Below are 24,079 nucleotides of genomic sequence, written 5' to 3' on the forward strand. Positions count from 1 at the left end.
GACGGCATCACTCCTGGGCAGGGACTTAGGAGCCCAGCTGATGCTTTCTGCCTCTGGTGGGTCAGGCTTGAGGAACATGTCCAACCCTGCAGTTGGGGAATAAAACAGGCTTATTCGTCTTCTAGCTATGGCTTTGGAGTTGGTTTCACCCAAACTTCATGGGCTGAGAGTGAGAGCAGCCTTAATCCCCAAGAGGAAACCAAGACGCTCCTACCAGAAGAGGGGCAGGGCATCCATAAATGTCTACTATAAGGACCAATAAAGAGGGCGGTGACAGCATGTCACTTGATGTGAAGATGGTGGTGACAGTGCACTTGCTTTTTGAAGAGAACTGGGAGGGCACTTTGGAACCACCCAAGTGTCAGGTTCCAAAGCCAGAGGGAAAGAGGGAAACACAGTGGTAGCCACCAATTTGTGTGCCCCTAAACATCCACCCGTGGGCTATCATGGGCACATGTGCCTGGGGCATTTCCCTGAGAACATGAGCCCCCAGATACTGGTTGGTGCTTTGTGACAATGCAAGTAACTTCTCCTTCTCCTCCTTGAAATCTGCTGCTTGTCAGGGCTTTAAGATACCCAGTTCCATCTTCCTCAGTGACAGACACTGTGTGAGTCATAGCAGATAAATACCCAGAACAAGGACATCACTGGGAGACATTAGAGAGCAATGTTTTGCACTAACTCCTGTGTATAATGTTCACTGCTGCTTTGCTGATATTACCAAATGAAGGCTGTCTCTTAGTGATTCATTTTTATTATCATCATCACTGTCATAAGGATCATCTAATTCATTTGTACTGCACTTGTTGCTGTAGAATCTAGACCATATTCTTCAGGCTAGTCCTGATTACCAGACTACTCCATATGACCCAGGCTAACGGGACTGCAGCAATTCAAGCAGAAGTGTCCCCCTCGGGGCCATCACCCAAGCTCATCCCACACACTAATGCAGTGTTCTGTCCTCTACTAAATTGTGAGTTCCTTAACAAGAGTCCTCTCTGATTACCAAGATGCCCTGTAGCCAACGCATTTTAATCACTTAAGTGTTTATAGACAAGCACTATGTTTAGTGATTTCAAAACAGAGAGAACTAAGCCATCGCCCCTGAGCCCAAGAAGCCTAAAGTCTCTTAATTACAAAAACAGCAATATGAATGATGATAGCAGTTAATGTTCACTGAATGTTGTGTGGCAAATACTGAGCTCTGAGCTTTGCTTGCTGTGGTTGGATGGAGTCTCAACTTGATTGACTGTGGGGTCTGTCCTGGGTATTGGTGGAGCACATTGGAGGGTGCCTGGGTGGATCACAGGGCCATGACCTTGAGTCCTCTGTCTGCTCCCTTAACCCTTCCACGTTGCTACCCTTCCTTTGCTCTCATTCCTGTCATGTACTAAGGAGCTCTGCCCTGCCATTCCCTACTGCCACAACGTCCATGAGCCAGCCAATCGCCAGCTGAAACCATGAGCCTATGAAATATCTTATCTCCTTCCTTTAAATTGTGGGTGTTAGACATTGTGTCTGCAACAAAAAAGCTAATACGGAAAACTGGTACCAAGGAAATCCAGACAGTAAAGGCCATGCATAGGAAGTTTAATTAGGAACAGGGACTAGACCCTGTGTATGTTACACTCTGGCAGAAAATTTGTCTGCATTTAATCCATCTCCTGTAATTTCACAGGAGACTGAGATATTAAGGGCAGTAGATTAATTAATCTGGTAAAGAAAATTTCAAGACAGTCAAACAGGCTGTGGCCTGGGTACTGCTTGCTGCTTTAACCAGATTTACAGTGAAAATTGGGGATGAAGGACAAGTCAGAAAAATTGGAAAAACTTACATTTTGGCCCAGGAAAAATCATATTGGGGCCAAAGGAGGTGCCTGCTAAAAAGATTAGTATCATTAATGAAGAAACCAAGTATTTCTAATAGAGACAGGAAGAAAGACACTTGCAGGGCATATCAAGAATCAGCAAGACTCTAGTCACTGCAGGTTCAGGAATGCAAAAGTATCACACCCTTTGTTTTGAGAACAAAGTCCCCAGGGTCCTTCCTTGACAAGCACCTCGTAAGGGACTGTTCCCCAGGATTCATTTCACTGTGCTCTGACATCTAGGCACTTGGATGCTGATATAGCTACAGTTCAAGGAGAGCTGTCTACTGCTTCTGTAGACAGTGATTCTGATATCCTCCACCTGATGCTGGTTTTACTGGCATTTGGAATACAAGGGCCAGGGAGCTTAGAGGTAGATTTCAAAGGAAGACCTGAAACACCAGTTAACCTCCTGAACATGCTATGCATGAAATGGTAGAAATGAAACCAACAGTGTGACAGAGACATCAGCAAGTTGGAGATGCCAGGAATGTGGAGGGTTTTTGGAGGAAAGTTTCCAGCCATCAATGGAGCCAGACCAAAGGAGAGGCGGTGTGGGGTCCAAGTGGTTAAACCGTAGATTTGAAGCTACCTCCAAGACCTTTTGAACTCACTTTTTACCGCTATGTGCCCTGAATTCTGAATGTAAAACTACAGGATTTGATGTCTGACTTGCTAGTTTTCAGTCCTGATTTGGTCTGATTCTTTTCTATCCCCCCAGTCTTCCCTGTTAGAATAGTGTAATGGTTGATACATTGTGTCAACTTGAGAAATCTAGAAGTTTAACTAAGTGATTCAGCAGGTGTAGGGGGCCCTCACTTTGTAAACATCCCCATTCTGTGCAAGAACCAGCACTGAGATGGTGTGAGTGCTACACCCTCCCTAGGGCTGGTAGCCTGCTTACAATATGAGAGAGAAAAAGAGGCTTGCTCTTCCCCTCTTTTTCCCTCTTGTGGTCTTTTGCTGCCTTGAATTGTTGCTCTGTGCCATGCCACCCTGCCTTGGAACCAGCTGATTCTGAACTGAAACCTCCACAAACTGTAAGCTAAGTAAACCTTTTCTCCTATAACTTTGGGTGTCAAGTATTTTGTCCCAGCAACAAGAGAAAAGTAACCAAGACAGATAGGAATGTTTTCTCTGAGGCACTGTACTTCAGAGTTATGTAACTTGTGTTTTTATTTTTAGAGAGGTTCGTAGTCAAGAGTTTGCCTTGAGTCGCAAAAAAGAAAGGGTTTTGAAAATGCTGGAACTGTTGAGACACTGGGGAAGTGATTACTGGTTTCTGATTGTATGCTGGACAGTGTATTATCTTAGGTAGAATTATAAATTCGTTATCTTTATTTAGGGATTAAATATGATTAAAGGAAAGCATTTCAATGTAGGTTGAGGTATCAAGTAGAAGAGCAGTGAAATGAGGTAGCTAGGATGGAGTTTCAACTTGACTGACTTTGAGATACACACTGGATATTGGTGGAGCATATTTCTAGGTGTGTTTGGGTGATCCATGGATGCTTGGGATCTGCACGAGCTCCTTCACCTCTTCCACTCTAACGCCCTTCCTGTCACAAGCACACCCTTGCTATGCTTCAAGGCTGCTATGAACGAAGCAACCTCACCAATGCCTCATCCTTCCACCATCATATCTTGTTGCCAGCTGGTTGTGGACTGAAACCAAGAGCAAATTAAACCTCTTGTCCTTTAAGTTGTGGGTGTTAGGTTTTATGTCTCACGAATGACAAAGCTGACGGAATGATACTCAGGCCTTCCTGACATAACAAACTTGACAGCCCCCAGGTATTGTATTTCTATTTCTCCCACTTCATAGGTGAGGCCAGTGAAGCTCATGGGGAGAGTCAGAGTTTGAACTCAAATCTCTCTATAACTCATGCTTCTAACCACTAAATGAGTGCTACCTCTGCAAAGGCAGGGTGAGTCAAAGGCTGAAGAAGCTAAAATAAATTAATAGCCAACTGATTGGCAGGGAATTCCCAGGATCAGTCTCACATCGAAGCAAATCTTACTGCAAATACTAAGCTGGTCCAAGTTATAACTAGGGAGTCCTTGAAGGGAATGGAACAGAAACATAAGGAAACCAGAGACACATTGCCACCACTGTTTAATGCCCATGGAAACAAATCTGCCCTTCCCCCTGGCCCACTCTTGGCTGTGATACTTTGCAAACCAATTTTTCCCACTATGAATTTTGTATGGAAACTAGACAAGTGTGCTTATCAGCTTTCCATCCCTGTTGCAAAATATGTAACACAAATGACCTACAAGAGGGAAAGTTTATTTCAGCTCTTGTAAAAGTTTCAGCCCATGGTCATGTGGCCCCATGGTTTCCGGGTCTGGTGAGCACAGTGTCACAAACCATCCTGTTGGAGGGAAACAGTCCAGTCTGTGCCTATAGGGAGAGATGGGCAGTACCAGGAGATGGAACTGGATCAGCCATTCCCAGTTGGGACATCATCTTGCAACCAGCATGGCCTCTGTCACTGGGTTTTCCTTCCAAGGTGGGAAATGATAAGGATCTCTTACACGGCTGTCTTGGGCAGTCAGGGTCACAACTGCCAATAGCAAAAGAGGTTCAGTTCTAGAAAACATCCAATTATCATGCAGGCAAAACCTAAGGAAGCGCTTCGGCCATCTTGACCTGGCTAATAAAAGCAGGGTCTTGGTAAAAGTTTGGTCTTCCAAGCATATCAAAATCATGTCATTTTCTCTGGGCTCCCAGTGGGAGCTCAGTGTAATCAGCCTTAGCAGCAACTGAAAATCACCTGAGAAATTTTTTCTAAAATGGTGGTGCTTAGAAATAGTGGCCCGTCAGAGATTCTGGGCCAGTTGTCTGGGGCAGAGCTGGACACTGGGGCATTTTCAAGCTCCCCAGGTGACCCTGGACAGCCAGAGTTGAGAACTGCTGCCGAGTGCACAGCTCAGTGATGGGGACTCTGGAGAGGAGACTGGACCACCCTCCCCACTTCGCCAGGAGCTCCAGTCCAGTAGACTCTGGCTCAGCTTTGCAAACCTCCCTGGCATCCCATTGTGTGGCAACTGCTGAGGCCTATTGGTGCTCCTGCCCACTCTCCCACCCCAGCTCTCTCTCACACGCAAACGCTAGAGGACTCTGTGCTGAGGCCACATCGCTGATGAAGTACTGGAAACAATGTTGAGGAGTTATTTCTTCTGGCATTTACCTGGGAATGCCAAGAGGCCTCATTAGTACATTACTCATGCTCCTGCTCATGCTTACATGGTCCCACACATTGCCTTCCTCCTCACCCCCACCAGCCCCACCCACAGATCTCTTCATGCCCCCCATTGGCTGGCTTATTAACTGTGGTTAGCCTTTGTTTCCTGTGCCCTGAAAAGCACAGGGAATGAAAATGCTGCTGGAAAAAAACCCAGGTAGCTGTGAGCTTCATGGCTTCAACCCATCCTCTTGCCTGCCCTCCCATCCACCAGGAGAGGCAGCCTCCCAACACCTCCCCAGGCATTGCTCCTTCTGTCCGGAGACAGCGTATCGCTAGCTCCGAGAGTTGGTGTTGTTTCTTAAAGCAACGAACAGCTGCCCCATTGTTAATTCCCAATCAATAACTCAGGAATGCTGGCGCTCCTGCACCGCTGGCCTCCACAGCACATTTTGAAAGTAACTTGCTAGGCAGGAGGGCTCTGCTCCTTGGCACTCCCCAGAAGCCCTCACCAGGCATCTAAATGCACAGAAGAGCCCATTAGCAGGGTCACAGGCCAAGGGATGGTGGGATGATAATTTCTTCCAGTGGAAACAGGCAGGTCTCGCTCACTGCCCCCTGGAGTGGCAGCCCTTTGGGATATTCATCAAGCTCTCATTTTTATACTTTGGCTTTTTGGAACTCTTTTCTGTTTGAGATGGCTGTGTTTTTCTTCCATCTAAATCCTTCATTCGAATCCATCCTATAGAAATCAAGTAGCCACTGTGTCTTACTTCCTGTTTCTGTTGCTTCCTCCAGCTCCCTGTGGACAGAACGAGACCCGGGAGGACGGTAAGATAATCCAGCTGCCTCCCTGCAAGACAGGAGCTTGGATTGTCCCAGCCATCATGGCCTGCTACCTCTTGGTGGCAAACATCCTGCTGGTCAACCTCCTCATTGCCGTCTTTAAGTGAGTGGGTGCGGGATGGGAAGGGTGGGTGCCAGTGCTTCTAAAAGCAACAGATTTTCTCACTTACTCCTCTCTGGTCCCTTTCAGCAACACGTTTTTTGAGGTAAAGTCGATATCCAACCAAGTGTGGAAGTTTCAGAGGTATCAGCTGATCATGACTTTCCATGAAAGGCCGGTCCTGCCCCCACCTCTGATCATCTTCAGCCACATGACCATGATATTCCAGCACCTGTGCTGCCGCTGGAGGAAGCACGAGAGCGACCCGGATGAGAGGGACTATGGCCTGAGTAAGCTGCCAGTAACAGCCGGTGACCACAACTGGAAACCCCTAGTACTTTCTATGGGCGTCATGCAGAATGCAAGCTGCAGGTGGCCCGCAGGTTTGGGAGGAGCATAAGGGGGTCTCCGAGCACAGGCCACGGTGCTAGGAGGAAGACAGGAGATGCTGAAATGTGGAGTTCTTAGTCACACTGCTTCCTTTGTGAGATAAATCTGGGCTCCAGCTGGAGCTCAGGTCCTAAGCATCTTATTTCCCAGAGGTCCCACCACGACATACATCAGCCACATTAACACACCCACTGCTATAGTGTATTTCTTTCATTTTTGCTCTGCAGTGCTGGGAATAGAACCCAGGGCTTCGCACACACTAGGCAAGCATTCTAAGCACACGACCACTGAGCTACATCCCCAGCCCACCCCTTTTGAGACAGGTCCTCACTAAGTTGTCCAGGCTGGCCTTGAACTTGTGATCTGCTTGCCTCAGTCTCCCCAGTAGCCAGGATCACAGACAAATTCCACTACATCCACCTTATATATCATGTTTACGCCTGGGGGCATGATCTGAGTTGCAATGACTAAATTCAATTTTCCATTATCATTTCTGGAGCTGTCATTTTTTCATTTATAAACACTTTCCAAAGCCCTTGGGGTTGTGCCTGTGTGGCCTCAAAAAGAACTGAGACTCACTTTCCATTACTCGAAGGACAAAACAGAAGTTTCTCTTATCCTCCACCCTCTGTGCTAAACACATCCAGTGTTTCTAAAAGAAGCAGCTGTTCTACTGGCCCTGGGGTGAAAGGATTCCTTTGTGTAGTACTGTACCCTACATGGCAGGAAATGTAGCCTGTCTAGCTCCACACTTTTTGTGCAGGTAAGTCCAACAGATATACTCCTTGGGGGCCAGTGTTCAGTTAGAGACTCCCAGAGCCCGGCCCCTTGCAAACGAGCTTCTCAAAGTGTGTCAAGTCAAGCCAACCACCTACATTAAATCTACAAACAAGTGTCTCTGGGATGGTGAGCCAGTGGTTACTTCCCTTCGTGTGATTCCAGTAATATCCAAAGTTTACAACAAAAGCCACTGAACTGCTTCTCTAACTCTGAATCAATTAATAATCTCCCTAAAGTAGCAACACCCACCTGTATTCTAAACATTGAAATGGGAGAGTTGAAAAAACCTGGGAATTCCAAAAGGATTGTTTCCATTTGAAACCCAAGTCCAGGGAAAGGGTAACCTAGTTACACCCTAGCCCCTAAATTAGAATTAGACCCTAATGTGACCTCAAAAAGAACTGAGGCTCACTTTCCATTACTCAAAGGACAAAACAGAAGATTCTCTATCCTCCACCCCCTGGGTACCCAGGGTCTGCAGGCAGCAGGGGCGGAGAACTGATGGCTCACACCCCCAGGGCCCAGGGCCTTTTAGTACAGATGCCGCACGGCTGATAAAGGGAGATCTCTCATCCAGAGCCCTTAGGAAAAGAGGTCTGGGATCCAACACAGGATGTGGGGTGATCCAGAGAGCCGTTTCCACTCCAGGGCCACAGCCTGCAGGCCCCAAACCTGGGCATCCACTCACAGGGGTAGCCGGAGCCTGGTCCAAAAGCTGTGGCTCGTGGCCTTCTTGTTGCACCCACCATGGCACCTGTGAAAGCATCGCCCAGTGTCTGGACACAGGCGAGGAGCAGGGTGTCTCAAAGGAAGAGGTCTCTGAGCTGTGGCCGGGTCAGAAGCCATGAAGCGCAGAGCAGAGCCCTTCGCCACTCTTCTCGGTTAGGGAAAGAGCCCAGGCCATGCCAGCTTCTTGTCAGACCCCAATAAAAGCACTAAGTTACACTGTAAAATGTGTCATGTTGATGGGATTTTTTAAGAGAATATTTTTATACAAAAAGCAGTATCACATACAGCAATGGCAGAAGCGAGTCCGTACGTGGGGACCTGGTACATGGCCTCTCTCCATCCTTCCCCCGAGGCTCCCTATGATTTTGGGACTGAAGCTTGGTTGACCCCCCTTACCTCCCAGGCCGCCGTGTTGGAGGTGAGGCCTGGTGTTTTCCTCATCCCATCTGGTTTACCATGCCTCCAGAAAGTTCAAACCAAAGCCTCAAAGCAAACAAGAGCACTCTCAGGAGATAAAATCCCTGAGGGCCAAAGATTCAAGGCTCCAAACCTTTGAGATAATCCCTGTGATGCTTCAAGGGCTCAGGATTAGAAGAGAGACTTGTCCATGGATGTTTTCCCAAAGCAGCTCCCTCAACCTAGCCCTGATCCCTAAGCCATTTAAAGGTTCACATTTCCACTGGGCTCTTTCCACTGCTGTATCAGTTAAGAATAATTTATCTTCCACTAATAGAAAACCAGGAAAATAGTAGCATGAATAAATAATGGCCTTGTTTCACATGTCAAAAAGTGACGAGATGATAGCCCAGAACCCAACAATAGCTCACTAAAGTACAACACTGAGTCTTCTATTACTGGCCCACCAATTCCTTCTGTGCTATCTTGTTTTATGGTCACAAAATAGTTTCTGCACCTCCAGTCATCACACATGGGTTCAAAACAGAAGAAGAGAGAGACAGACAGACAGAGGGAAGGTTAAAAAAAGGTAAAAAGAAGCAACCATATATCTATTTTATCAGAAAAGCAAAGTCTCTTTTCAATACATTACCTCTCCCTGCAGTAGATTTATTTTGTTTCTTGGCCCCAAATGCATCTCATAGTTGCTGATAGTTTCAAAGCAGAATAGAAATATGTGTATTTGGCTCTCCTACCTCAGTAGTGAGAAGAGAAAAATAGAAAATGGGGATCTGAATGTTGATCTGTCAATCAACATCTGTCTGCCACATCCCCAACTCAGAAATTTTTTTTAAGCATCCAACCAGGAGGGGTAGTATTTGATGGTAATCCCAGCACTTGGGAGGCTGAGGCAGGATGATCACAAGTTCAAGACCAGCCCGAACCACATAGTGAGACCTTGTCTCACCAAAAAAAAAAAAAAAAAAGGAAAGGAAAGGAAAGGAAAAGAGAAACACCCATGTTCAATGTTGTTTCCCCATTTCTTGATTTAGCATGTCCATGGTCTTATCACTTGTGTAATTCTTTTCCCCCCATGTATTAGTCCTTAACCCAGGGCCTCTGCGCTAACTTACACCCCTAGTCTGACTGGCCACCTCCCTCCCTCCACCTCTTCCCTCCACCTCTTCTTTTCTTCCAGACACAGGGTCTTACTAAGTTTCACATATAGGGCTCAAACTTTCGATCCTCCTGCCTCAGCCTCCCAGAGTACCAGGATTAAGACACTCACCATATCATGACTTGATGAATTCTAACCAGCTCCTGCAGTATGCCAAACACATTCAGCTGACTTTCAGAGACCCGGAGTAAATCGAATATTCAGAGGAAAGATCCTGATGCTAGCTGCCTACCTGGATTTAGATTTCATTTGACTTAGAATCCAGGCTCCCTTCCCCGGCCTTGACTTATATTAAGAATGTCATTAGAACCGTAAATCCAGGGCCAGCGTTCTTCTCTGTCTCATGGCTGTCATTTGTTTCTTCTCTTCCGCAGAACTCTTCATAACTGATGATGAGCTCAAAAAAGTGCATGATTTTGAAGAGCAGTGCATAGAAGAATATTTCAGGGAAAAGGATGATCGATTCAACTCGTCCAACGATGAGAGGATACGAGTGACTTCTGAAAGGTGCGTTCCCCGGGCCTCCCCCGAGACAGCTGAGTGCCTGTGGCTGCCTGGCCAGTTGAGTTTGCTTTTGTGGTCCCAAAACAAGACCCTTTGGGTTTATTTGCACTGTCCAGGACATCCAGGAGCTTCTAGGGGAACAGAACATCGCCCAGGCTCTGTGTCTACACACAAAAATCCCAGACTTAAGGACTGGGGACTTCTCCTGTGGGCAGTGGCGGCTGCCCTCGGTGACCCTAGAAACTAGGGAGGCCTGGCAGGGTTGGGCCCTGGCTTCAGCCAGAAACTGGAAAGGTCAAGATAGGCCCTGGCTCCTCGCTCTCGGACAGGTTTCTGTTTCATGTTTAGCATGTTGTCCACCAGAGGAGAAATGTCCAAGAACCCAACCCAAGTAGGTGCTTCATACTTTTCAAAACACAGCAGTAAGAGACTTGTAGGTTGAGGGGAATAACTGTTGATGGCTTATCTCCTCCAGAGTTGTTTGGTTTTCTTCTTTTCATAGAACATGATAAAAACAAGGACATAGAAGCCAATTTTTTTACTTAGTGGCTATATATTTTTAGATTCCATTGACCAAATAGATTTGAGGGACTGTTTTTAAAAATCTCCAAATAAAAGCAGGAAATCTTTAAGTCTGATAACTCTAGATACATGTAAAAGCACTTACATTTTCTTATTTTTCTTGTTTTGCTGTAGACTCATAAAACCTTCATTCCAGGTTGGTGCATTCCAAAGCCCAGTATTTATAAACTACTGGTTTTTATTTTTGTTTTTTGAGACAAGATCTCGCTATGTTTTTGAGACAAGGTCTTGCTATGTTCAGACTGGCCTTGAACTCACTGGGTAGTCTAGGCTAGACTCGAATTCAAGGAGATTCTCTAGCCTCAGCCTCTCAAGTGGTAGCATAACACGCATGCACCACCACACCCAGCAAGAAACTACTGTTCGAGAATCCTCTGAGTGTTATAAAGCACTGGTGTAACAAATTTCAAAAATTCCCAATATGAAGATGGGAGAGACAAATTATAAGTAGTGTACAGAGATACATTATGTTGGTGATTTTAGTCAGCATGACTCAGAATTCTGAGATTCCAGGCAGTCGTCTGGAGTACTCATGCAATGACATGGTGTCTCCACTGCCGACATTCTCTAATGACTCTGTAGAAACCACATCAATGGGTTCTTTTTCTGTCCCTTTTATTTCTTTCAAGAACGCGGTCAAGATAGATACACGCGTATGTTGCTGAATGACGATATCTGTAGGTACTAGGCCATTATTAATGAAGTTAAAGGGACATGCAGAATTTATGCACATCTGTCACTGCAAAATGGAGCATTTTCTGATGATACAATTCAAAGGAATTTTCTGGCAAACAGAGGAAGGAGCTGCAAACCTCAAGGCCTCTCTCATTCTGAGGCCTTGAAACACTATTTATTCATGGACACATGGCCAAGTGATTCCCAGAAATTTGTGCCATGTGCACACATTACTGCACAGAAAGATTTCCAAAGTGGATGTCTGTAAGCCTTTGAAATGCTTTTGGAATTCAGGAAAGCCGTAGACCCTTCAGGAGAGAGAGGTAGAGAAGAAAAGGTGTTAAGATGCTGGAAGTCTTTGCCTCTCTGGGAAGGGAACAGAGGAGCAGACACACCAGCCTGTGAGCACACTGGAGGGGAACGGGGTGGGTGATACCACTCAGGCAGGGCCTCCCAGCCAGGCCTCCCCACCCATTAATACCACCCCATCCCGAGGCTCAAGTCCTCTCAGGCGGTTACAGAGCCCTGTCCTCAAACAGGGTAGGCAAGCTGGTGATTCTCAGAAATCCAGCACAAAGCACAGACCCTCTACCCCATGTCCTGGGCATTAGCATGACCTTCTTCAGGAATGGGGACTTGCAGAGACCAACATGTCCTTGCAACCAAGCCCAGGTGCCTCAATCCAGGCCTCAGTCTGTATCTGTAGCTTCTGTCTGTTTTCTTTGGGATTTTATTTTGGTTGTTTCGGGAATTTTTGCATTTGGAAGCACACCAATAAATAATATCTTTCAACACTGGAACTGCACTCAGCACAACCAGAACGCCAGGGGGTCCATGAGGGAACAGAGCCCAACCAAGGGGCAGGCGGGGGGGGGGGTCCCACTGCCTACCTCATGCTTCATCTAGGACATGTGCTTTCTCAGCAGAGTGGCAGGTGATTACCCCGTCCTGTTTACAGTCTTTGGGGGCAGGGTAGGGACAGAACTCTGTATACACATGGGCTTGTATCGAGACACATTTAGCTAAACACACATGATGGGATTTAAGTCAACCGTGTGTCTTCCATTTAGTATTGTGAATAGTACGTAATTCTGTCTTAATGTTAGACAATCCCAACACAAAGGCTTGAGATCAGAAACATTCAGAGCTTGTTCCCCTCCTGTGGCCACCTCACCCCTCACTTCTTTCCAAACTCCTGTTGTGATCACCCCGAGTTATCCGGATATGAGCCTCTCAGTATCTGCAAATGTGGGAGACAGAAAATTACATAAAGAGTTTCTCCCATAAATGTCTTATCTTTTACAACGCCTGTTAAAACCTACCTTTCTTTGTTTGTTGATGTGTCACTTCTGAACCTATCTCCTTGTAGACCCCAGCAATTCATAAATTCTTATAATCTATGTCTCATTTTATCTCTTGTGCTACTTGATCAGAATCAGCTCCAGGTGACTACAGTCATGACCCAGAGCTCTCGGTTGACTCTTGAAGTCACACTTAAACGTGGGATGCAGGTCTATTTGCACTTCATTTTTCAAAAACAAATTTAAAAGATTAAAGCACAGATACACACACACACACACACACACACACACACATATATATATATATATATATATATATATATATATATATATAAAAATTTGACCCCAGGATCTTTTGTTCTGTATAACCTCTGTATTAAACTCTTTCTAGTTAGGCCCTTGACCTAAATGACCAGCCAGTTGGATGGGTAGAGGTTAAACACTTCCATAATTCTAGAAGACAGTGGATAACCCGATTCACTACTGCTTTAGGCAAGACCGATATTCCAGTCTTCCTCCGAGCCCACAGGAGTGTTAAGAATAATTCTCAGCTCCGTGCTGCCCTGCCTGGTCCTGTTCCCTGGGACCACGCTTCTTGGCTCTCCCTGAAAAGCCTGTTTCTCCCATGTCCCTGTCTTCCTCCTGTCCTTCTGGGCTCCAGCTCCCTGCCCAGGGCAGGTCCTGCCTCCTCTGGTACCTGATCTTGGTGCCCCTGCACTGCCTGTCACTTGCCAACTCTCTCTGTGACTTTGGGTCCTGGCACTGAGGACAGGTCAGCAGGAGGCATGGCAAAAAGATGGTTCACAGCTCCTAGGCTAGGGATCCCATGCAGTTTTGCCAAAGAGCACCTTTCTATTCCACATACAACCCTTGTATGTGCTGAGCCCTGGAGAGGAAAGCAGGAAGAACAAAGCTGTGCTGTTCTTTGTTACACACACCAGCTCTAAAAGGGAGCAGAACCCAGAACCCAGGCCTGCTGAACAAAAAGCTAACAACCACTGGTTCGTGCCAGGCATGATGACATGTACCCTCGGGGGGTCCCAACTGCTGGGCAGGAGAATCCCTGGAGTCTGGGAGTTTAGATTTTAACGTAGCTAGATTCCGACTCGAAATAAAAATAAAAATAAAGGAAAAACCCCTGGACTAGGTTATCTCTAAAGCTTCCTCCAGCACAAAAGATTTGGATTCTGCCATTCTTGATGACAGATCAGTACATTCTCCTCCCTCGCCCCTCCTGTGACCTGTGATCCCTCATCCTTCCTGCAGGAGGGCAGCCCAGCTCTGGTGCCCTCTGTCTTTGCTCTCTAAAACCCCTGCAGAGGCCACCATCCGAGTGACTCCTCATGTCCTTCTCACCCAGGGTGGAAAACATGTCCATGCGGCTGGAGGAAGTCAATGAGAGAGAGCACTCAATGAAGGCCTCACTCCAGACTGTGGACATCCGGCTGGCACAGCTTGAAGACCTCATCGGGCGCATGGCCACAGCTCTGGAGCGCCTGACCGGTCTGGAGCGGGCAGAGTCCAACAAGATCCGCTCGAGGACCTCCTCGGACTGCACAGATGCCGCCTACATAGTCCGCCAGAGCAGCTTCAACAGCCAGGAGGGGAATACCTTCAAGCTCCAAGAGAGTATAGACCCTGCAGGTGAGGAGACCTTGTCCCCAACTTCTCCAACCTTAATGCCCCGTATGCGAAGCCATTCCTTCTATGCAGTCAATATGAAAGACAAAGGTGGTCTAGAAAAGCTGGAGAGTATTTTTAAAGAAAGGTCCCTGAGCCTACACCGGGCTACTAGTTCCCACTCGGTAGCAAAAGAATCCAAAGCTCCCGCAGCGCCTGCAAACACCTTGGCCATCGTTCCCGATTCCAGAAGACCTTCGTCGTGCATTGATATCTACGTGTCTGCCATGGATGAGCTCCACTGTGACATCGACCCCCTGGACAACTCCATGAACATCCTGGGGCTGGGCGAGCCAAGCTTCTCCACACTGGCACCTTCCACAGCCCCTTCCAGCAGTGCCTACGCAACCCTCGCACCCACAGACAGGCCTCCGAGCCGGAGCATTGATGTCGAAGATCTTACCTCCATGGACACTAGATCTTTTTCTTCAGACTACACACACCTCCCAGAATGCCAAAACCCCTGGGACTCAGACCCACCAACCTATCACGCCATCGAGCGTTCCAAGAGCAGTCGCTACCTGGCCACTGCGCCCTTCCCTCTGGAAGAGGGCCCCATGGTGAAGTCTCATAGCTTTATGTTTTCTCCTTCGAGGAGTTATTACGCCAACTTTGGGGTGCCCGTGAAAACGGCCGAATACACAAGTATTACGGACTGTATTGACACAAGGTGTGTCAATGCCCCCCAAGTGATCGCTGACCGAGCCACCTTTCCCGGGGGGCTTGGAGACAAAGTGGAGGATTTATCCTGCTGCCATCCTGAGCGAGAGGCAGAACTGAGTCACCCCGGCTCTGACAGCGAGGAGAATGAGGCCAGAGGCCGGAGAGCCACCATTGCAATATCCTCACAGGAGGGGGACAGCTCAGACAGAGCCCTGTCCAACAACATCACAGTTCCCAAGATAGAGCGTGCCAACAGCTACTCGGCAGAGGAGCCCAGTGCGCCATACGCGCACACCAGGAAGAGCTTTTCCATCAGTGACAAACTCGACAGGCAGAGGAACACAGCCAGCCTGCGCAACCCCTTCCAGAGGAGTAAGACCCCCAAGCCGGAGGGCCGAGGGGACAGTCTGTCCATGAGGAGACTGTCCAGGACCTCAGCCTTCCGAAGCTTTGAAAGCAAGCACAACTAACCCTTGTCACTAGGCGTGGCAGAAGGCTCAAGAATCCAGCCCTGAAAATTTCCCCAAACTTTACCTTTTCCCCCACTTCCTCGAATCACACCCACTTTATTCTTAGCAAAACACACAAAGCTTTGGGAGATAGTAACACGATGGTGACTTTTGGGCCACAGATCAAGAAAGCATTTGATCTGACCCCGTGCCAAACACAGGGGAGTTAAGGCATGTTTGCATTGCTGGGTAGGGAGGGGACCCAGGGGGAGAAGAAAGGTTAGAGATGAGTGTGTATCACCAGTCTCTGCAGAAAGCCATGCGCTCAGGGCATCGAGGGTCTCCAAGCCCTCTCTGTACCAGGAGGCATCTTGTGATTTCTGCCCATTATCAAGAGTCTTAGGTTGCAGGGCTAAATTGAAAAATAAAGTAAAGTAGCCTGCGTACAAAATGAGATATTCTAAACTTCAATTCTGTTTTCTTTTCACATTGGCTCCATCACTGGTGACTGATGAAGAGAATCCTTTTTATTCAGTATAAGCCGGCAGCCAGCAGTTCCACCTAACGACCCACACCCTTCTCATGCCAACACTTCTGTAATTGGTCATTATAAAGAAAAAACAAGGTAACAGTCATAGTTCACCTGTCTCTTATCTATTCACTTCTGGTGCCACAACTGTTTTATCTTTTTTTGGAGAAAATAAGGGAACAGAAATGCCTTTATTGTCTTGCAGTCAAAATGAAAGAGGAGTTGATGTTAAAACCAAACGTAGGCATTCGAGTATAGTCGAGCAAGCTCAGGATGAATGTAATTAAATAATTTTATATTTTTAAATTTATTTTGTATCTCACCTGTCATCAATGAATTCACTCATTGAGTATGTGACATTGAACTTAAAAATAAAATGAAACACAGTGGGCAGAACTAACCTAAAGCTGCCATATGGGATATTGTTACATGCTCACCATTCATGTCATGTGTTTTGTGCTGTGTGACCTTCATTGTGTGCATGACCCCACTGTGTCTCTGAGCACCCCAAGATGTAACCCAGCTTCCCATTCTCCCATCACCTGACCATTTTGTATATGAATCCATGGTTATACGTGGATATTTTCATACCTAGAGTTTTGCCATCTAATCTGAGCTCAGCATAAATTTAATTGGAGTTTTTCAAGGGCTGGTATCTTTTTTATGGAAATGTTCCAAAGTACTTTTTAAGGAAGTTTTCGAAACCATAAATAACCTTAGAATTGACTGAGAATTTGGTATCAACCCAAAGCCATCAGTTGCAGACGTACCATGAATATTTTTCTTACATACAGAACTAAAAAAAAAAAAAAAGATACAGTAGTCCAAAATAGAAGGCAAATAAATCATATAAAGAATTCTATAGTGTCTGCTGTTTATATACATATATATACATTTACAGAGAGACATATGTTTATGTATAGTATATAAACAGACATAGAGAGCTTTCTTAAGAGGCTTATACTTTTCTATCTCCTGGAGATATAGCCACAATTTTTTTAATATCCAAGAAGTTCCACATAAAGAGTTCAGTATACTATTAGACCAAATGTTGAAATTATAATTTTTTAAATCTCTGTTACCTTAACTTTTCCTTGAACCAAACAAGAGTTGTCAAGACACTTACCACCTGCCCACTGCACCTTTTTGATCCAAATCGCTTACCGTCCATCTCCTTCATTCTGGTTTCTCCTACACATACAATGCATACAATAGGAACAGACAGAGGGTTCTAAACCAGACAGTGCTTTGGACCCTAAAACAGGTGCATAAACTCCTAGATCACAATCTGGATTTGAATTGAGATATAGAAATCTGGACACTCCACCCCTCCAATCTTCTGATTCCTATTTGGACCACTGAAGTTTAACAAAATAAAAATAAAGGCTGTTAAGAAAAATGATTTGAGGTTCCTTGTGCAAGATACTACCTGGTTCTTTTACTTATTTAATCACAGTTGTAAATAACAAATTATATCTCATTTTGTGAAACCATGTAATTTCACTGACAAAACCTCTAGCCTTTCAATATTAAAAAATACAAAGTATTTTTTAAAAAACCCTGAGCAATCTTTTCAGTACAGAGAGTGACAAGTTCACATATATGAAGAATTCCCTTTAAATCCCTGGTATTTAGGTGAATCAATGACTTTTAACCCTTAATTTATAATTGCTGTAGCTGGGCGTGGTGATTTACCTGTAATCCCAGCACTCAGGAGGCTGAGGTTTGAGGATTGTGAGTTCAAGACCATCCTGAACTACATGATGAGTTCAAGGCTGGCCTGGACTTCATATAGTAATACTATGTCTCAAAAACAAATGCTTTGTTTACTTTATATTTACTCTAGGGACTCTTTTACTTTATTTGGCCCCAAATTGGTGAATTTCCTTCTCGGCCAATACACATTCAGTCTGTGATTGAAACTCTAAAATCTCTTAAATTTCCTGTGTCATGAATCCCCGTGAGGATCAATGAAAACTCTAGGCACCTCCCCCCAAATGTACATACATGTGTCATGTAACTGCAATATAACTTCAAAGGGCTCAGAGAGCCCTGGTTGCGGATTGACTGGTAATGAGGGAAAGGAACCACATTTGTTCCTAATCAGTATAGTCATAATAGGCACTTTATCTTTTAAGACCATTTCTCTGTGATTCTCAGGAAGGCCAAGTCTCAGCACCAGAGTTTGAACCAAGATTCTATTACTTTCATTCCGTAGATTAGAGTGGCTAGTTCAGTGTCTTACATCTTAACCTCTGATGATTTTTGAGTAGCAAGCACACTTATAAAGCCAAAGGGCTCTCTGACAGAGTCTTAGAGGAATCCAAGAAGGAGGTGAAAGAATTATTCTTTGACCATAGAGCAGGACACCAAGCATCTCCAGTGCCTCATACTGGGCACTTTCCCCTACTGGAGTAGGGGAAAGACTCAATGAATACCAGTGTTTCCATTTGTTGTGATTTCCAGAGAGCAATGAAGACAACCTGAGAAACTAAATACCTAGAAGTCCTGATCTTGTGACAATCTGGTTCTTTTGTTGTGCATGAAAATTAACTGCTAGCATCTTTGATGAAGTGTGTGAAACATATAAGCCAAATTTAAACAACTTTAGACACAAACTGTGTAACTGTCACAAGCCATCTCTTTCCTGTGTACATACCTGTGTTCTTCTTCAGTCCCATCTCTCCATATCTGGGTTCTCTCCACATCAGTGTGGCATTGATTCTGTGGCCTTGTACAGTCGACGTGTGCTCAGTTCATTTATTCCATCATGTCCCTATCGAGGAGATGTTAGTTATCTGACTCTGTGAATTAAGCAACTCATAAGCAGTGAGTTTGTAAGGACCATAAATAAAGTCACAGAGAGCTCAAGGAAGCGATGGCTTGGGTTTAATCATCTGCTTCAGAGGTGCCAATTTTTATACACTACTCTATGTAATGATTTACTCTAAATTGCTTGTTCCTTTGGGGGAAAAATATTAAGGTTGTTTTATGAAAATGACCGTGGAGGTTTCCCGATTAACCCACATTATTTTATATTTATATTGCAAACCCCACTTCTTGATGGATTGAAACGGGGAGCTGGGAAGCTTGAGGAGAATTGGCACAGATAGTTGGTGTAATTCTGCAAGCCAAAAGGTGTATTAGCAATTTGAATGAAGCACTTTACAGAACTGGATTTTGTTAAGTCTAAGCTTGCAGGGCCAGGACATTATTTAGCACTTTGAAAGTTACCCTTTTAAAATATATGTATAAGAATAATCAAGTGGAAAAAATGTACTCAAAAACACAAGATGTGTTTTTTTTCTGAATGTTTCAAATGTATCTTAAAAGATGGTTTCTATGGATAATATTATGGTAGATAACTGGATAGTTTTTCATGATTTTTCTTTTATTCTGAGGCTGTCCAGTCTAACCTTCCGGAATGTCTGGGCTGTTTAATTTCTCTAAAGAGACTATTATCCAGTCATCCATCATGCGGTATCTATAGGCTAAACCCTAGGGTGTGTCGGGCAATGCTGTATTATAAAACACATGTTAACATATATGTAACCTGTGTATAACCCAGCATAGCTGTAGCATGTGGTTGTATTAATGAACGTTACAGGAAAGCTTTATAATCATTTATAAATCTGTAACATTCAATAAAGAAGCACATGTTGCAAGGATTAATCACGTTCCCCATTCCATGTTATTTAGCATCCTCGTGAAATGGGCATTTTTGTTCCTACCTGATTTATGTTTCCCACATTCCTTCAGACCACTGTAAAGTACTTGTGTAAGCTTGACACGGCAAGTCCCTCTACCAAGTCCCTCGAGCTGTGGTAGGTGAGTTGTGATTCTTTGAAAGGTGATCAGGCGTGTTATGCAGACGACTATATCACGAAGGAACTTAACATTTTAAGCTCCAGTTGAATTAGCTGTTTGTTTACATCTGCTGACCCAATGTGGAGGCAGTGTACAGTATTTTATAAATATGTTCATTTAGTAACACTATGTCGTTTCTAGACAAATTGATGCTAGTGTGTAGGAGGTTATATATTTGGCCTAGATGTTACATTATGACTCACTATCTTTAAAAATAACAATGTGACTTAAATGAAGTAATCCTTCTCTAAACCCAGGCTTAATTTTGTGTCAACAAAATGCATGCATGCCTTTATGCATTTCTTTTGACTTTCTAAGACTACGTTTTTACTATTGCCTGCTGTGATGCTTAAACCCAGTAGGAACACACTCAAATTGTTAGGCTTCTTACACGAGGGATTATGTTCAGTCTTTAAAAATTAAAAAAAAATTATTGAGGGGCTTTAGTGACTTTTTTAAAGCTCTAAATAAGTAATATGAAAGTATTAACTGCAGGTTGCATACCCACAGGACCTGGAGCTGGCAAGCTAAGTGCCACTTGGGATTACCAAGGTCTAGGTGCTCGTGTGCCTGTGACATGTTTTGGATTCTTTGGAGCTGCTGGGTGGAAATCATAAACCAAGTTGAAAGCAAACAGTCCCATCATGACAGGGCAGATGTCAGCAGGTCATTATGAATGAGTGGTCCCATGACACGACGAACCATCTCCTTCCTTATCCTGTGACTTCCTCACTCTGTGGGTGAGCCTGGCCTGGGAGTGGGAGGTGGGCAATTGTGCACCGGGAGTCTCTGAATAGATTACTCTTTAAAGAAATCACCATTTCATTATCAGGAGCCATTCAACATCGGGAAAAGAGAGGGGCACTTTGTACAGTGACGTGAACCACCGAGCCTAAAATGAGTGGGGGAGACTTTTCTCTTGGCTTACTCTGACCTAAATTGCTTCTCTCTTCCTCCCTCCTCTCTTTCTCTTTGGTTTTTTGATTTACTTTTTTTCTTTTTTCACAAGTCAGACATTCTGTGTCTCAGATTAGAACCATCCAAAGAAGGAGTTGGTTCTGATTTAAGAAAAATGAGACTTTTAAATCTTCTTTCCCTGCTTTTTTTCCAGAAAGTCATTGGGTTACCTTTCACTGACGATTTCCTTGAACATATAGTGATATAACAAAATCAAGATGTAGCAATTTCAATGCATTACCTAAGAGACAGTTAGGTGACCAGGTAATCTGAATGCAATAAAAGCGGAATGAGTTTTCCTTTTCCAAATTTACCAAGCCGGACCAGCCACCTTAAATCTGTAGCCCATTATGTATTGGCAGTCTGTGTGCTGGACGGGAAAAATGACCTGGGTGTGTCTACACGTCCACAGGCTTTGAGGGGAGCTTCAACGCCAGCCACAACCCCAGCCATCCAGGTGGGAGGCTGCTGAGATCACAGGGAAATTCAGTCTCCTTCGCCCCATCTTTTTTCTCAGCCCGACACTAGTTCTTCTTCATGAGGCCCACAGAGCTTGACTGCTGTGAGCTCAGCACCTTTGGAGCCTGACATGGCAAGCAAAATAGCAACTACTTGGAACAAAGCAAATATTCAGACCTTAACCTAAGTCCAATCTTCCCACTAGCTCAGTCTCTCCCGACTCGGCTCGCGTATACAGTTCTCATCCAGTTCTTCGCCCACTCGAACCCCAAAAGTCTCTCACCTTCCCCAGCCTATTGCGGGTCCTCAGTCTCCGCATCTAGATGGAGGGGCTGCAGACTCAATCAGCGGCCAGATGCAGAGCAGAAGGGTGAGACCAGGCTGGGCGAGTGACAACAGAAATAGGATTTGTAGCCCTGAGAAAATACACATGCCGCCACAAGGATACACAAATCCACATTTTTGCTTCTTCTTTTTTTTTTTTCTTTTTCTTTTTCTGACATGATCCCACTGCATTGCCCAGCCTGGTCCCAAACTCCTGTGCTCATGTGACCTCCTGCCTTAGCCTCCAGAGTCATTTGCACCATAAGAACAAGACACCAAGCCCAGCTCAAACCCATGTCCTGTCACACTGTGCTGGCCACACGAGTGTGTCTGCCACCAGCATGCCCAAGGGCATAGCCAGGACTTCTGATTAGAGTCAACAGGGGACAGTTTCTTGATTCTGACCTAAGGAGTACACACCTGAAATACAGAGAGCTGGGAACAGGGTAAAAAGAACCCCCTCTATGCAGGGGGACTCAGGATCTCCTGAATGACATGCACATGTCCATTTGTTAGTCACATCATTCTGGACCCAAATGCGGGATCTCAGTGAGGGAGCATCCAAGGAAGGGCACCATGACACTGTATGAAGCCCTGCCCACCTGCTTCCTATCACATAGCATCTGACCTGAGTTTCCATGGCCGCAACCACTGGGTACCACTGTGCGTGCTATATTCACGACTCACAGCCATTCTGTAACATAGCACTTAGACTCTCTTATTTGTAAATGTTCTAACCATAGTTTATAGGGGAAAAATTATTTGAATCTCATTTTTAAATGAATTCCTATAAATACAATGATTTTAAAATTGGGTTTGGGTATATATATATATATATATATATATATATATATATATCTTTTCCTTCTTTGCATATGGATAGACAGCGGTTTGAGTATCTATTGATACTATAAATATATCTAAATCCTCAGAGGAATTGTTCTTTTTTTAAAGGTCTATTACTGGATTCACAGTGCACTTTGAGCTTGTATGTTTAGACATATAATTCAAAGCAGAAGTTGGCAGATACCACGGGAAAACTTTCTGAAATTTCTGTAACAAATGTTTTGCAATAAAAAAAAAAACCTCAGTAGTTTAAAACATGACTTGGACTTCCTTGTGAATTTATTTGTCTGCATCTGATTTCCTTGTGCTAAGAGCTTCAGGGGATCCTAGATAGAAATGCTTAGGGCTTCCTAAATTATGTCACAGTAGAGCACACTTACAAACTGGTGACAAAGAGTGATGCCAGTGTAGTATTTTTTTTTGAATCAGGGTCTCACTATGCAATTCAGGCTGTTCTTGAGCTCACTTTATAGCCCAGGCTGGTCTTGAACCCGAAAAGATCCTCCTGCCTCAGCCTCCTGAGTGCTGGGATTACAGGTGTGAGCTACCACGCTCAGCCGAGTGCAGTATTTTTTAATACATTTGAAACATTAAATTTTATAGATTTCTGGTATCGCTTGACACATTCAATAATCTGGTGATAAGTCCTATATTCTCACACTGCTGTCATCAGCTCAATCACTCCACCCCAAATGCCACAGTAGGTGAGAAGAGCACATCTCCTACACCACAGACCCTGCCTCTCCCTACCATCTCTCATTTCTGGCTTCCTTCACTCACTAGCCACACCGGAACACCCCTACATAGACTAGAGCCTTGGACACCTGCATCAATGGGTGTAGAAAAACTAATAAGTAGGAAAGGCTTAAGGTAGCAGTTGCAAAATGCACATACATTATTTTTTTGAGAATAAGTCTCAGGGTATTGTCCAGGCTGACACTGAACTCCTGGACTCAGGTGAAGCTTTTGCCTCAGCTTCCCATAGCTGCATTTGGATAATTTTTCATTCAACAAAAAATTGTTAAGCACCATGTGTCCAGTAGTATGCCAAGATGGAGACATTAAGACCAGGATTTGCCCCCATAGAGTTTTATATCCAGTTATAACGACAACATAATCATATGTAGTTTCCTGTTCCTATTTAGTTGCCTGAGGAATAGAGCGTGAAACATATGAGTCTAGGAGTTGAAAGGGGTAACAGGGCCCTGGGGGGCAGGAAAATGAGAACTCTATGGAGGGGCAGCACCCTGAGACCAGGAGTGTTCGTCTGGATACTGCGATGAAGCCGCATATGAATCTGATCAGCATCCAGATGTCATACTGCATGTCCTGTTTAGGGCTTCCAAGGAGTTCCGGCCTCATGGCTGCGTCCTCACAACTAAAATGACAAGAATGGGACTTAGCTCCAGTTAGCACCTTCCATCCCTTGCCCTCCTAATCGCTCCGCTAAATTTTGTCTTTTATAAGGAACGCTTGACATAGTTTCCTAAAAGCATATGTCTACAGTTATGAATCTGCATATTAATGTAAAACTTGTGACATTCAACAATGTGCCCCCAAGAATAACCATTGCTGCCAAAATTTCAGATCTAAATCAACTCGAGTTTCCTTGAAGGAGACAATGAGGAGGCAGGGAGAGAGTAAACTCTCTGGAGCTGATTTGTGATTACTTGTTTCTATTACCACGCGTGATTCAAAAGCCAGTACATTGGTCACCATTTTCTATCATTGGTGGTTAATGGGGCCTGTGTCCAAACATTTAATGCATT

The 24,079-nt window shown here is 44.8% G+C and overlaps 1 protein-coding gene across 36 annotated transcripts in view; it reads left to right on the forward strand.

The window, feature by feature from the left end:
* The window catches only part of Trpm3 (transient receptor potential cation channel subfamily M member 3), a 764,333-nt gene extending 744,804 nt beyond the window's left edge, over window positions 1–19,529 (forward strand). For 34 of the 36 annotated variants that reach the window (XM_063249808.1, XM_063249797.1, XM_063249827.1 and 31 more), the window contains 4 exons: window positions 5,855–6,005; window positions 6,093–6,292; window positions 9,849–9,981; window positions 13,897–19,529. In XM_063249808.1, coding sequence (XP_063105878.1) covers window positions 5,855–6,005; window positions 6,093–6,292; window positions 9,849–9,981; window positions 13,897–15,349 — 1,937 coding nt within the window. In that variant the 3' untranslated portion in view covers window positions 15,350–19,529. The remainder of the gene's footprint in view (window positions 1–5,854; window positions 6,006–6,092; window positions 6,293–9,848; window positions 9,982–13,896) is intronic. The other 2 variants (XM_063250003.1, XM_063250012.1) reach the window with 1 other exon arrangement.
* The last annotated feature ends 4,550 nt before the right edge of the window (window positions 19,530–24,079 follow it).

The sequence above is a fragment of the Cavia porcellus genome, unplaced genomic scaffold (assembly GCF_034190915.1).
Source record: "Cavia porcellus strain 051 isolate PalLab524CR breed Dunkin Hartley unplaced genomic scaffold, mCavPor4.1 scaffold_1, whole genome shotgun sequence".
Lineage (NCBI taxonomy): Eukaryota > Metazoa > Chordata > Mammalia > Rodentia > Caviidae > Cavia > Cavia porcellus.